The sequence below is a fragment of the Petaurus breviceps genome, unplaced genomic scaffold (assembly GCF_028583685.1).
Source record: "Petaurus breviceps papuanus isolate PSGF00001 unplaced genomic scaffold, PetGlider_PUasm1.0 91133, whole genome shotgun sequence".
NCBI lineage: Eukaryota > Metazoa > Chordata > Mammalia > Diprotodontia > Petauridae > Petaurus > Petaurus breviceps.
In genome coordinates this window covers 18,847,513-18,862,313 of record NW_027187419.1, presented here as the reverse complement: position 1 = coordinate 18,862,313, position 14,801 = coordinate 18,847,513, and the positions used below count along the sequence as shown (strand labels likewise).

General features: G+C 36.2%; 1 protein-coding gene across 1 annotated transcript in view; it reads left to right on the top strand.

The window, feature by feature from the left end:
- DYNC2H1 (dynein cytoplasmic 2 heavy chain 1) overlaps positions 1-14,801 on the top strand; it is a 429,393-nt gene that overhangs the window by 218,507 nt on the left and 196,085 nt on the right. The window contains exons 70-71 of the mRNA XM_069080147.1: positions 9,271-9,414; positions 12,635-12,724. Of these exons, the coding sequence (XP_068936248.1) occupies positions 9,271-9,414; positions 12,635-12,724 (234 nt within the window). The remainder of the gene's footprint in view (positions 1-9,270; positions 9,415-12,634; positions 12,725-14,801) is intronic.

The following is a 14,801-nucleotide window of genomic DNA, read 5'->3' as shown; positions in this document are numbered from 1 at the left end:
CCCATTCTATCATTAATAAACTTTACTTTGTCCTGTCATACTTTTTCCATCTTCTTGCACTCATAGAAAATTATGCAGCCCTAGCTAACCTCTCTAGTACTAGATGTATCTTCTCTCGTGCCTTCTAATTAACCAGGTCAAGATAGTCACAGTTCTTGCTCCTTATGGCCACTTTCAGACTCTCCCTTGCCACAGTCATCTAACATCCTGTCTTCTTATAAGATTCAGTTCATTTAAATGAATAGTTCTTATTGTTTTTTGTGTTATAAACCTTTCTGGCTATCTGGTAAGGCTTATAGACCTCTTTTCAGAAAGTTTTTAAATAATTGAAGGAAATGATAAATTTCAGTTAGAGTTTAATGAAAATAAAGATGTAATTTTTTAAAATCCAAGTTCATGGTTTCTCTGAAATCTAACCACAGCCCTGTAGATACCAGGTTGAGAATCTCTGCTCTTTTTTTTTTTTTTTAAAGCAATTGGAGTTAAGTAACTTGCTCAAGGTTACACGGCCAATTATTTCTGGGTGTGGTGCTCAGTATCTGAACCCGGATTTGATCCCCAGGTCATCCCCGACACTGGAGCTGGTGTTCTTACTCGCTGAGCCACCTGGCCGCCCCAAGAGAATCTCTGCTCTTGATAGATATAGTATGCCATCCTTCTACTGTTGAAATTATCTGCTGCTCTTCAGGTCATTCTCCCTGGCAATTCAGGGAATTCAGTACCTGTCCCATGGTTTTCATCTCAATCCCTGAGAGGCAGGTCACATAGTAGATCCACTGAACTTGGATTTAGGAAGATCTGGATGACATTGGACAAGTCAGTTAACTTCTCTGTTCCTCCATTTTCCTCTCTGTAAAATGAGGGTATTCATCTAGATTATCCCTAAGTTCCTGGCCAACTCTATCCTGTGATCCATTCCCTTATACTTGAAATCTTTAATATACATGTTGATTCCAGTTGTGTTGCCCACATTCCCAGTTCATTAACTTCTTTCATTTCATTGAGCTGTACCACTGGGTCCAAATTTATATGATTTAATCTGAACCAGTCCTTGCTGCTACATGGCAGTGGGTATTGATTCTCTCTCATATTCCTCATAGAAGCTATACCATGCCTTTTCTCCTCTAAAGATTCCTACAGTACTCCTGCCCCTTCTTTCTTAGCAAAGGGCTTATTTTCTTTTGCTCTAGAAAAATGTCTACATACCTCTTCTTGGTCTCTATTCTATACCTGCAAACCCTTCTGAATCATCTCTCATTCACTTCCCTTTGCTCTAATCTCTAAAAAAGTGGTTCTTCTTCTTGGCATGACTGACTCCTTTACTTATACTCATTTGCTCCTGTCTCCTCTGGTAGTTCATACCTGAAATTATCGCCTTATCTACATAGTCTTGTTGATCACAATCAGTCAACAAGTATTTATTAAGTGTCTCTTGGTATTGTTTGTCCTTCATTCTCAGACAGGACCATGATATCAGGAAGGTGATTCCATGACTTGAAGGGAATTAGATTTAAGCAAGGAACAGCTGTGCAAAGTCTCCAGCCTCATTTTCTCCTCTGGAGCCATCTGGTTTCAGTGGCAAAATATAGATGTGTTAGACATAGTCTGGGCCCTGGGGATACAAGTACAAAGAATAAAACCGTCCCTAATTTCAAGGAACTTATAGTCTAATGGGTAAGAGAACAAATCAAAATAAAATATAAATATAAATATAGAGTCATAAATATTAATACATAATAAGTAGTTGAGGGGCAGCTAGGTGGCACAGTGAGTAGAGCACTGGTCCTGGATCAGGAGGACCTGAGCTCAAATCCAGCCTCAGACACTTAACACTTACTAGCCATGTGACCTTGGGCAAGTCACTTAAACCCAATTGCTCTGCCTTCTCCCCTCCAAAAAGCAAAAAAACAAACAAAAAAAAGTAGTTGAATACAAGATGGCTTTAGAGGGAGGACTCCAACTGTTGGTAGAATCAGGAAAGATCTCATGGAGAAGAGGGTGCCTGACCTGCATCTTAATGGGTGAGAGGAATTCTATGAGATGGAGGTAAAGAGAGAGTACATTCCAGACATATGGGATGGCCCATTAAAAAAAAAAATGCGAGGGTGGGGTTGGGGTGAGGGGTGGGTAGAGATTTAGGAGATGGAGGGCTATGGGTGAGGCACTGCAAGAAGTTGAATTTAACCAAAATGCTTAAGTGGGAGCCTGGGGGAGTGATGTCCAGTAGGGATAGAAGTGCAGGTTAGAGCCTGGTTGTGAAGGGATTTCAAAGCTAAACAGGGGAATTTATATTTTATTCTAAAGGCAATAGGAAGCAACTAGAATTGATTGAGTAGGGAAGGGATGTCATTATAAGTGTGCTTAAGGAAAATTACTTTGGCTGCTGTGTGTAAGATGGACTAAAATATAGAGAAATTAAGGCAGTAAGACCAATCAGGAGGCTATTGTAATAATCTAGGCAAGAGGCATTGAGCGCCTGAGCTAAGGCTGGGTGAGTAGAGTGGAGTCAGCTGTAAGAGATGTTGTGAAGGTCTCTCATTGCTTTGCTTTGGGCCCTCTTGTTTTCTTTATATATACCCTCAGAAATGTTCCACCATTCATGTATGTATTAATAATTCCCAGATCTCTTTGTCTATCTAGTTTTTGACTCATTAGCTATAATTCCTTGTCTATAAATATGTTTGTTTCAAAGTTGTCTTGAACTCAACATGTCCAATACACAACAAATTTTCTGTTTTTCTAATTACCTCTCCTCCAGACTTATTTTTGTTGATGGTGCAACAATCCTTCTAGTTCCCCACATTGAAACCTTGGAGTCATTCTCAAGTTTTCACTGTATCTCACTGTCCTAGGCCTCATTTTTAATTAGTTTCCAAATCTTGTTTTTATCTCTTTACCTTGTCTTATATTCATCTTTTTCTCTGTGCTTCCTATACTCTGTGCTTCCACTTTACTTCAGGCCCTCATATGATTGTGACAACCTCATCAGAGAACCTGTAACATTACAGGCTGCCTTTCACCATGTCTTCCACATAGATGCCAAAATAATCTTCTTAAATCAAAGTAACTGCACTTTCTTGCATCTAGAATTCATGCCTTTCTAGGATGATCGTGCATTATTTCCTTTCCTGTGATCTTTGTGTATTTCCTTTTTTCCTTTCTCAAAGAGTCTATACCTGGAATATAGTTTTTAATCTATCCAGAATTGGCTACCTCCCTCCTCCTCCTGCTTCTGCACCTTCAGACAGGGGCTTCCCCAGTGCCAGTGATGTGTATCCTCCTCTCCTTTGTCCCTTCAAATTCCTCAGTTCCTCTTAGGTTTAAGCCTGATCCCCCTGGTGTTCTTCTCTTTAAGTTATCATGTACATATGTATTTGTTCATGCCTGGTATTCTTGGTAGTTGGAGGTAGGTGGTTTTATTTTAATTTTATCTTTCTTTTCCCAGTGCCTAGAATAGTGCCTTGCACATTTTTTTCCTCAGGATGAGGGTGTTTCTGGACCTGTTATTTCATCTGTCTAGAAAACTTCTAGTATAATACTGTGTTTCACCAGTGTAGATTGACAATTCATCTGTTATTTGTAATCTTAGAAAGTTGCCTGGGCCTCAAACGACTTTATACACAAACTAAAGAATCACACAGCTAATATGTATCAAAAGCAGGACTTCAGCCCAAATCTTTCTAATATAAAGACCAACCAGCTAAGGAGTATGCCAGATATTTTTTTGGGTTGGATTGGCATGATTTGGCTTGCATTTGGTCTGATACTTCAGTCAGTTAATTTAAGACCATTATAAAAGCATTTAGATGCATTCTTGTTTGGTTCTTTTCCTTTTCTTTTCCATGACAATAACATGAGATAGTTTATCAAATGCTTTGGGCGTGGGTGGGGGTGAGGGGGGATGGGAAGGTGGAAGGAGTCCAATCTAAGGAGTTTTCCTCATTTCCCAGTTTTATCACTTTATTGAAAAAGGAAATGGAGTTAGTTTGGCATAGCTATTCTTTATGAAACGATTTTGGCCCTTTGTGATTACTGTTTCCTTTTCAAGAGGTTTACTACCATATCTTTAATAATAGGTTCTAATTTTTTTTTTTGCCAGGAAAAGAAGTGTAGCTCATTTTTCTACTATATAGTTTACAAATTCTTTGCCCTTCTTTATTTTTCAAAAATAAATTATCTTATTTTTTCCCCAATTATATGTAAAAGCAGTTTTCAACATTCATTTTTAAAAATTTTGAGATCTAAACTCTCTCCCTTCTTTTCTCCCCTCTCATTGAGAAGGCAGCATTTTGATATAGATTATACATGTATAGTCCTGCAAAACATATTTCCATATTAGTAATGTTGTGAAAGAAAACACAGACCAAAAAAAAGAAAATAAAATTTTAAAAAAGTATGCTTTGATCTGCAAACAGATTCCATCAGTATTTCTCTAAAGATGGATAACATTTTTCATCATAAGTCCTTTGGAATTGTTTTGTTTCATTTTATTGCTGAGAATAGATAACTAATTCACAGTTGCTCATTGTATAATATTGCTGTTATTGTGTACAGTGTTTTCCTGGGTCTGCACATTTCACTTTGCCTAAGTTCATGTAAGTCTTTCCAGGTTTTTTTGAAAGCATCCAGTTCATAATTTCTTATAGCATAATAATATTCCATTATAGTCAAATACCACAACTTGTTTTCTAATTGATGAGTATCTGTTTGATTTTCAATTCTTTGCTAACACAAAAGGAACAGCTATTCATATTTTTGTACAAATAAGTCCTTTATCTTTTAAAAAAAAAATCTCTTTGAGATTAGACCTAGTAATAGTGGTTTTTCTGGCATGGTTTTATAGCCCATTGGGCATAGTTCCAAATTGCACTCCAGAATGATTGAGTCAATTTGCAACTCCACCAATAATACATTAGTGTGTGAGTTTTCCCACATCTCCTCCAGCGTTTTTCATTTTCCTTCTCTGTCATATTAGCCAATATGATAGATATAGGGTGGTACCTCAGAGTTATTTTAATTTGAATTTCTCTAATCAGTAGTGATTCAGAGCATTTTTCATATGACTGTAGATTCCTTTGATTATTTCATCTGAAAAGTACCCATTAATATGTTTGGCCATTTATCAATTGGGGAATGGCTCTTATTTTTATAAATTTGACTCAGTTCTCCATATATTTGAGAAATGAGGCCTTTATCAGAGAAACTTGTAAAATTTTTTTCAGTTATAGCTACTGTGTATTTCTCTCCATCCTTTGTTACCTCTGTTTATTCTACTCTCTCTGACTATTCACCATGTCTATGCTCAAAAGGATTTTGCTTCTAATTACCTCCTCCCCAAATCTTCCCTCCTTTCTATCAAAAACCGCCTCCACCCCTCTTACCCCATCACCTTCTCCTACTATTTTCCAGCAGGGTAAGACAGATTTCTGTGCCCTCTTTGAACCAGTTCCAATGAGATAAAGGTTCAGGCATCCTCCCTTATCTCTTATCTTTCCCCTCCACTATAAAAAACTCTTTCTTACCTTTTTTATTTGAGATAATTACTCCATTCTATCTTTCCCTTTCTCCCAGTGTATTCCTCTTTCTCACCCCTTAATTTAATTTTTTAGATAGCAGCCCATAATATTCAACTCATATTCATGCCCTCTCTCTATGTATATATTCCTAACTGCCCTAGTAATGATAAAGTTATTAGGAGTTACAGATATCATCTTTCCATGAAGGAATGTAAACATTTTAACCTTATTAAATCCCTTATGATTGCTCTTTCCTATTTACTTTTTTATGGTTAAATATTTTATTTGAAAGTCAGATTTTTCCATTCAGCTCTGGTCTTTTTTTTTATCAGGAATGCCTCAAACCCATTTCATTGAATATCCATATATTCTCCTGAAGCATTATACTCAATTTTGCTGGGTAGGCAAGTCTTTTTTGGCAATCCTAGCTCCTTGGCCTTTTGGAAGCCCTCTCTGATCCTTTAATATAATAGAAGCTGCTAAATCTTGGGTTATATTGATTGAGGCGCAACAATATTTGAATTGTTTCTTTCTGACTGCTTGTAGTATTTTCTCCTTGGACTGGGAGCTCTGGATTAAGGCTATAATATTCCTGCATTCCTGTGAGTTTTCATTTTGGGATCTCTTTCAGGAAGTGATTGATGGATTCTTTAAATTTCTATTTTATCTTCTCATTTTAGAATATCAGGGCAGTTTTCACTGATAATTTCTTGAAAGATGATGTCTAGTCTGTTTTGTTGTTGTTGTTTTGCTTTTTGGAGGGCAATTGGGGTTAAATGACTTGCCCAAAGTCACACGGCTAATTTTTGTATTAAGTGTCTGAGGTCAGATTTAAACTCAGGGTCCTCCTGACTCCAGGGCCGATGATCTACTCACTGCACCACTTAGGTGCCCCAGTCTCTTTTTTTTAAATCATGACTTTCATGAAAGTCACTAATTCTTAAATTATCTCTCCTGGATCTGTTTTTCAGGTCAGTTGTTTTTCCAGTGAGATATTTCACATTTCCATCTATATTTTCATTCGTTTAATTAATTTTTTGTTTCTTGATTTCTCATGGAGTCATTAGCCTGTAGTTGCCAAATTCTAAATTTTAAGGAATTATTTTCTTTAGTGAGCTTTTGTACTTCCATTTCCTTTTATACAGTTCTACTTATTTTTTTAAAGCAATTGGAGTTAAGTAACTTGTCCAAGGTTACATGGCCAGTTTTTTTGTGTGGGTGTTAAGTATCTGAGGCCAGAACTGATCCTGGGTCCTCCTGACTCTGGGTCTGGCACTCTTATTCACTGCGCCACCTAGCCGCCCCATCAGTTCTATTTTTTTAAGTAGTTCTTTTCTTCAGCACATTTTTGTACATCTTTTCCAATGTGGCCAATTCTGCTTTTTTAAGGAGTTCTTCTCTTCAGTGGATTTTGTGATTCTTTCACTTATTCTGTTTTTTACGATGTTATTTTTTCATCTCTCTCATTTCTTTTCCCAATTTTTCCTCTATCTTTCTTATTTAATTTTTAAAATACTTTTTGAGTTCTTCCATGAATTTGTTTTGGGACTGAGACCAATTCATATTTTTCTTTGAGGCTTTGGATATAGCAGTTTTGAACTTGTTTTCATGTTCTGAGCTTATGTTTTGATCTCCCGTCTCACTACCATAACTTTCTATGGTCAGGTTTTTTGCTCCTGCTGTTTTAAATGTTTCTAGCCTATTTGTTGGCTTTTAAGTTGATGTTAAAATTGGGCTCTGCTCTTGGGTTGTGGGGGGGGGGCACTGTCCCAAGCTTCAGGTTTTTTGTGCAACTGTTTGCAGAACTAGCTCTGGGGTTTTGTAAGTTTTAACTTCTTGCAAGGTGGTAAGAGCTAAAGAGAGGTATATTTATTACTCTCCTGGCTTGTGCTCAGGCCCATAACTGTAAACACTCTTTTCTGCCTTGTAACTATGACCAGGGTCCCTGTTCTCCTGTGGCAACAAGCTTTTGTGTGTTAGTCGTTCCTCCTCACCTTGGAACTGCAACTCAGGACTGTGACCTGGATTGGTGTATGAGCAATGCAATCCTGTACCCACTGCCCCCAAAGGGACCTCTGTAATCTTGTGACCAGTTGTGCTCCCTTTACTATCTATAGGTTGAGAGTTCTGGAAGCCTCTGCTACCAGTTTAATTGCCCTTGAAGCCAGCTTCTGGCATGCTGAGGCCAGGCCTGCTGGTGTTTTGCCAGGCCTCTGCCTGCACTGGACTGTACTCTACTCTTACACCCTGTTCTTTTATTGGTTCTGCCTCCCCAGAATTTGTTTTGAGATATTATTAAAGTTGTTTGAAGGAGAGTTTGGGAGAGCTCAGACGAGTGCCTCCGTTTTCTCTGCCATTTTGGTTTCACCCTGACTCTGCATCCACATTTGCTTTGTTTCAAAAAAAAAAAAGTTGCATCACTTGCCCTTTTCTAGTCCTTCAGGGCCTTTCTTGTTTCCCAGAATTTTTCAGTTATCACTTATAGTGACTCAGCAATTGGATCTGATAGTACCCGAGGATTGAGTGCCTCCTGGCCTGGTAGAGCTTTTGTCATTTTAAAAACCTTTGCAGTGTAAATTCTTCCTACCTTTCAAGTTTTCTCATGCTTCAGTACTCTCCATCTGCTCTGAGATTCAGATCTACTCGCCTATTTACTGTTCCTTACATGACACGCCATATTTTTTTTACTTATTTAATGTGCCCTGTCTGTCTCTATATTCGGAATGTTCTCTTTCTTCATCTCTGTCTCTTAGCTTCCTTGGCTTTTTCAAGACTCAACTCAAATTCCACCTTCTGTAGGAGGCATTTCTTGGTCTGCTGTGCTGCTCGTTTCTTCTTTCTCATAGCACCTTCTACTAGATCCCGTGTGTACTTTGCTTGTCTTCTCCATTTACCAGGGTAGGCTCCTTGCTGGCAAGGACTGTCTTTTGCTCTTCTTTGTATGCCTAGCACTTAGCAGAGCACCGGCTAAGCTCTTGATAAATACTTGTTGATTGACAGATTGACTAGAGATATTTCCACATGTAAGTAAAGCTGACCTAATTGTTTGTGTCCCGATTTATGGAGGGATGCAGTGGGTTCTCCTTCACTGAGAGTTTGCAAGCTGAGAATGTCTGGGTGAAAATGAATTAGTGATGCTAAAGAAGGGATATGTCTTTAGGTAGGGGTTGAAAGAGATGTGCATTGAGGTTTTCCAACACTAAGATTTGGTGATGTTTTTTTCCTGTTATAGGTATCAACCTACCTCATGAAGTATAATTCTAAATGTATCTTTATAGAGCTATAACTCAGAATCAGGAGACCTGTGTGCTATTTATCCTTCTTCTCAATTTTTCTTTGATTCTTTGAGAGATTTTGTTGACCTCAATTTCCTCATTTTTTAAAAGAAAGGTTTTTTACTAGTTGATCTCTAAGACCCCATATAATCTGAAAATGCTATGATCTTGTTTAGCTGAGACATATAATGTGAGTTACATGGCAGATAGCACATTGTAGGAAGAGTAAGTTGCCTCAGCTGGAACTGAACTCCAGTTACATCTCTGCCACTGATTTATTATGTGGCCTTTAATACATCTTTGGACCTCTGTTTCCTCATCTATAAAACGAAAGAGTTAGACTTGATCATATGTACTGCTTTTCATCTTCATCATTTTGTAATTACATTAAATGGTAAAACATTGAGTAGCTATTTACACAGTGGTCCTTAGGTGGCAGCAAAGTACTGATCTTAAATTTTTGCCTATTTTATTCACAGGAAAGGGATGCTTATCTCCCTCTAGCTGAGAACGCCAGCAAGATGTATTTTATTATTTCAGACTTGTCTAAAATTAATAATATGTACCGTTTTAGTTTGGCCTCATTCCTTCGACTTTTCCAACGAGCTCTGCAGAACAAACAGGTATGTAGCTTAACCTGAATCCAGGGGTGCCTGATGAAATCACTCTGTTTGTGATGTTTACCAATGTTAAACTCCTCTGAAAACTTTCATAGAAAGATGTAAAATCAGTACAAATGTTGTCAGATTACAAATAAAAAACAATACAAGTCAAAATAATAAGTAAATAAAATTGCTTTTTCTATAAATATATTATACACTCCTATCAGTTCAGATTCAGCTAAATACAGTTCATGCTAAAATATCATCATAGTCTTAATATTTTTAAAATGTTGTATGTTTCCAGGCATTGTGAACAATTATAGTAATTTCCTAGTAAAGCAGGTCACTTACCTTTTTGTTTGTCCGAAGAAATAATACTTGATGTTTTAATAGTCATTTTTAAATGTCTGGTTTTTAAAGGAAGGAATGGCAGTGTAATTGTTCCCCCACAAATGTTTCTTATTGAAGTTGTTTCTAAAATAGAATTTTAAGTAAATACATATGAAACCAAGTAGACTAAGTCCTACTTTGTGATTGACCCTCTAGTTTTAGAAGTCTGGCCTGCCACAAATGATATTTCTAGACTTTAAACTGTATGGCTCTGGAGCCCTTCAGATTAAATTGCCATGTTTGATTGACATGATTATTGGCCTGTATAATATCTCATGGTCATCACTGCAGCAGTTGCTTTCAGTTACATGACATTTCTATACCTAATGTTTCTTTTCTCTTGGAAACTTAAAACCATTTGAATTCCTTGCTTTGTTTTTTACATTAAATTAAATTTTATATAATGAAATAAAATAAATAACTTAGTATTCTGCTTTTAAAATAAACCCTGAAATTCTTTTGTAAGTCTAAAATTAGACTTAAACAATTTTTTTTCCTTTTTTTTTTTTTTTGGAGGGGGGGAGGGCAGGGCAGTTTGAGTTAAGTGATTTGCCCAAGGTCACACAGCTAGTAAGTGTTGTGTCTGAGGCTGGCTTTGAACTTAGGTCCTCGTGACTCCAGGGCCAGTGCTCTACTCACTATGCCACCTAGCCACCCCTAGAATTAGACTTTTGAGACTGAAATGATTGAAAAAACACTTGATGGTAAAGTAGGCCTTTCTCACACTGTTTTTCTACTCTATTTCCTTTGCCAAGGATATATGTACTATAAGAGAACAGGCAAGAATAAAATACATGATCCATTTTTGTCTTTTTTCCATACAGTATAATTCCTTGACCCTTTATTTAGATTAACAGATAATTAAATAAATTTATAAAGTGAATCATGATAATATAGTCCATGAGATCCTTGACTTGGAGTCAAGAAGACTCAAATCAGTTACTCAAGTTGTCTGACCCTTGGCAAATCGCTTACATCTATTATCCTTACCTACAAAACAGGGAGAATAATCAAATGAAATTATTTCTCTAAAGTTCTTTGCAAACCTTATAGTGCTATATAAATGTCATAATTTTTTAATAAAACTTAAAACTATGCCCAGTTAATATAATCCTGTTTTTTTGATGTTGGCCAACAAGAGACCCGTGAGAGCTGCTTCATGGTACCTCTAGTATCCTAGTGATATGTGAGCAAGGAAATATATTTCAGTCCATACCAAAACTTAAAAAAAAAAAACAGCCAAAACTATTCTCATATATTATTCTCATTTTTACCTCTTGAGCCAGGTTTGCCATAGTAACTCTAATTGAATTGTCATTAGATAAATTAGTTCTTAGATACCCTTGAGTATACAGTTTTCTTGTGCTTTTAATGTGATTTATTACTAAAATTACCAAGAGTAAAAAAATTTATTTCTTCGAAATTCCACACTAGGTCATATAGACGTTGGACTCTTTCTTAGTTTTATTTAGTTACTATAAACAGTGTTAATTGCCAGTGTAGTTGTGGTCTAAATTAAGAAAAATGAAAAATAGTCATTAGCATCTGAATTTTAGCTAACTGGATCAGGATGTTGATATTGATGCCATGATCACAGGTTCTGTCCCCATTGTCCAGCCAGTTCTAATCTGTTTAAGGTCTAGAGATTACATTGTAATTGTCTGTTAAAGTTACATTAAAATTAATATTAAATATGCAAGTTTTTTTCATTCTTAGTTTTTGAAGATGAGGTCCTATAATACTTCTCCTGAAAAATTTTAAGCTTAAGGCATTTATTAACCCATTTTTACCTTTTTCTCTTTTACCAGGGTTCAAATAACATTAGTCAAGTTCATTTTTGTATTATTAGTAAATGAGATCACACATTTACCTTGAAACTAGCAGCAGAGAACCTTCCTTAACCATTAGTTTTTCATCTGTTTTTGCATCATAGGCAGTAGGCAGTGATATGACAGGATGATGGGAATTCATGCTGTGGTAAAGCAACATACTTCTGGCCTTTTTTCCTGATGATAGTGCAAGAGAGTAATATGGGCTCTCAGCTTACTTGAGGCCCATTTAGCTATTCCAAAAGCTTTATGAAAGCACAGAAATTGCAAAGTACTATGTTTATCCTATAGTTTATAATATATAATAGGATACTTATGAAGTATTTGTATAATGTCTTCATTTTAATATTTTAGATGAAGGCTAGAGGTTTGAATCTAAAGTAATCGAAACATTGCATCTAAGGTGTGAATAGAATCATGAATATCCTTGAACAGTATCTCCATTCTTGGACTTTTACTTTCAGGGCTACTGCAGATACTGAGATTTTTTACAATATGTCTGATTAAAGTATCATTCAAACCTCAAAATATGCAGATTTTATTTTTAGCTCCAGTTGGAATGGAAATGGTTTAGTACTATTACCCAGCTTTCAAGCACTTATACTTTCTTATTTAATTGAAAGCTCTTTGTGAATTAAATTTGGAGTTATTGAAAATAGCATGACATAATATAATGATTATTAACAATGATACAATTACATAGCACTTTACTATTGTAACAAAATATTTTTCTCAAGGATAAAAACAGCTATTTCCAAGAAACTATATATACATTATTTTCCCTGTAGAAAATTTCAACATTGATGCAGTTCTCTCAGTTTGAGCAACCTTCCTTCCACCAGAGTTACTTCTTTTGACAGACTAGAGTGCAGTATAGCAAATTCTTTTGATGACTAGAGGCAAAGGAAGCAAATTCTAGGAAGTCTTGAATTAGAAGGAAGAAGCTATTGGAGAATCTTTTGTGATGTATTGGGTTGCCTATCAACTTCATGATACTTTTGACTTCCGTTTGCTACACACAGGATTCTGAAAGTACTGAACAGAGAATCCAGTCTCTTATCAGTTCGTTAAAACATATGGTATATGAATATGTGTGCCGTTGTCTGTTTAAGGTAAGAATGATGATCACAATTTGCAAATATCATTTCACAGATGGAACTATTTTGTTTAAGTATAATATGCTTCTGTTTCTATTAGGTAGAAATTAACTGGTTCTTTAGAATTTCAACTGAAAAGGTCTAGATAAATACATATTTGGTATCTCTCTAAACGAGTCTTCATTCTGGTGATAAGCATGGGTATTCCATAGTTATCTGAGATTCTTTACTATTCCTGCTTTTTTTGAAAATTAATTAAATAAGCATATATTAAGTGCAGGGCACTCTTTAGCTCATAGGGCTTTGACAAATATATGTATGCTTGTAAATCACTACTCTGTATACTTATATCAGCCTTGGAAGATATATAATCTAGAGTAACATAGGTTAATTCTTAATTTTTATTTGAAATTTTGATGATGCCATCATGTTTCCAGAATAGTAGACAATGAATATTTTTGCCATGCATACTTGCATCATCATTTTTATGGATGTCATTAAGACAAATTTCTTTAGTGGATAGATGACTGTCCTTGGAGTCAGTAAGATGTGGATTCAAATTCTGCATCTGACATATAGAAACTGTGTGACTATGGTAAAGTTACTTAACCTCTTGGTGCAATCTGAGATGATAAATTATAGATTACATGCTGACCTGTGCTTTTGGAAGGAATTCATAGGTCCGGACCAAAAAAATATAAAGGAGTTTATTATTTTTTTCAAATGCTTTATTAACTTCTAATTTACATCATTTATTTCTGCCAGATTTTGAGTTACAAATTTCCTCCCCATTTTTCCCCTACCCACCGCCCCAAAATAGCAGTCCCACAAGATATCCCCTCCTCCAATCTGCTCTCTCCCATATTTTCTCCCATACCCCTTTCGACTTTTCCAGTGGATCTCTATGCCCCAGTGCCTGTATATATTTCCCAATTACATGTAAAATAGTATTAATAATAGTGTGTGTGTATATATATATGTATATTTAAAAATTTGATTTTAAAACTTTGAATTCCAGATTCATTCCCTTCCTCCCTTGTCACCCACACTTACTGGGAAGATAAGTAGCTCAGTATAGGTTGTACATGTATGGCAAATGCAAAACAATAACATAGTAGATATACTGTGAAAGACTGACTATATTTCCCTCCCTCCTTATCCCACCTCCCACTTGTTCTATTCTCTACTTTGATCCCATCTCTTTTCAAAAGTGGGTGCTTCCAACTTCCCTGCCCCCCCCAGCCTTCCTTCCATCATGCCCCCTCTCATCCCCTCCCCCCCACTCTCCTGTAGTGTGTATTTCATTCCTTCCTCAATGGGAATAAGGTTCCTTTTGCCTTCCTATTCTTCCCCTCCATTGTAACCATTTTTCCCTTGCCTCTTCTATATGAGATAGTTTACCCCATTCTGTCTCTCCCCATCTGCTCTCATTATATTCCTCTCTCACCCCTTAATTTCACCTTTTAAGTATCATCCCTTCCTGTTAAATTGGTCCTGTGCCCTCTATCTATGTATACCTGTAAACATGTATACACACATTCACATATGTATTCATATGCCCATATACCCTCATATATATATATATATATATATACACATATATATATATATATATTTCTATTCCCTTCAACTACTGAGAAAGGTTTCATAAGTTACAATTATTGTTTTTCCATGTAGGAATGTTAATAGTTCAACTCTGATAAGTTCCTTATGATTTCTTTTCCCTGTTTACCTTCTCATGCTTCTCTTGCTACTTGAATCTGAATGTCAAATTTTCTATTCAACTTGGTGTTTTCAGCAAGTATGCTTGAAAGTCCTCTATTCCACTGAATGACCATATTTTCCCCTGAAACATGATACTCAGTTTTGCTGGGTAGGTGACTCTTGGGTATTCCCAGCTCCTTTGACCTCTGGAATATCATATTCCAAGCCCTTTGATCCCTCAGCGTAGAAGCTGCCAGATCCTGGGTTATCCTGATTGTGTTTCCACAATATTCAAATTGTTTCTTCCTGGCTGCTTGTAATATTCTCTCCTTGATATAGGAATTCTGGAACCTGGCTATAATATTGCTAGGAGTTTTCTTTTGGGGAT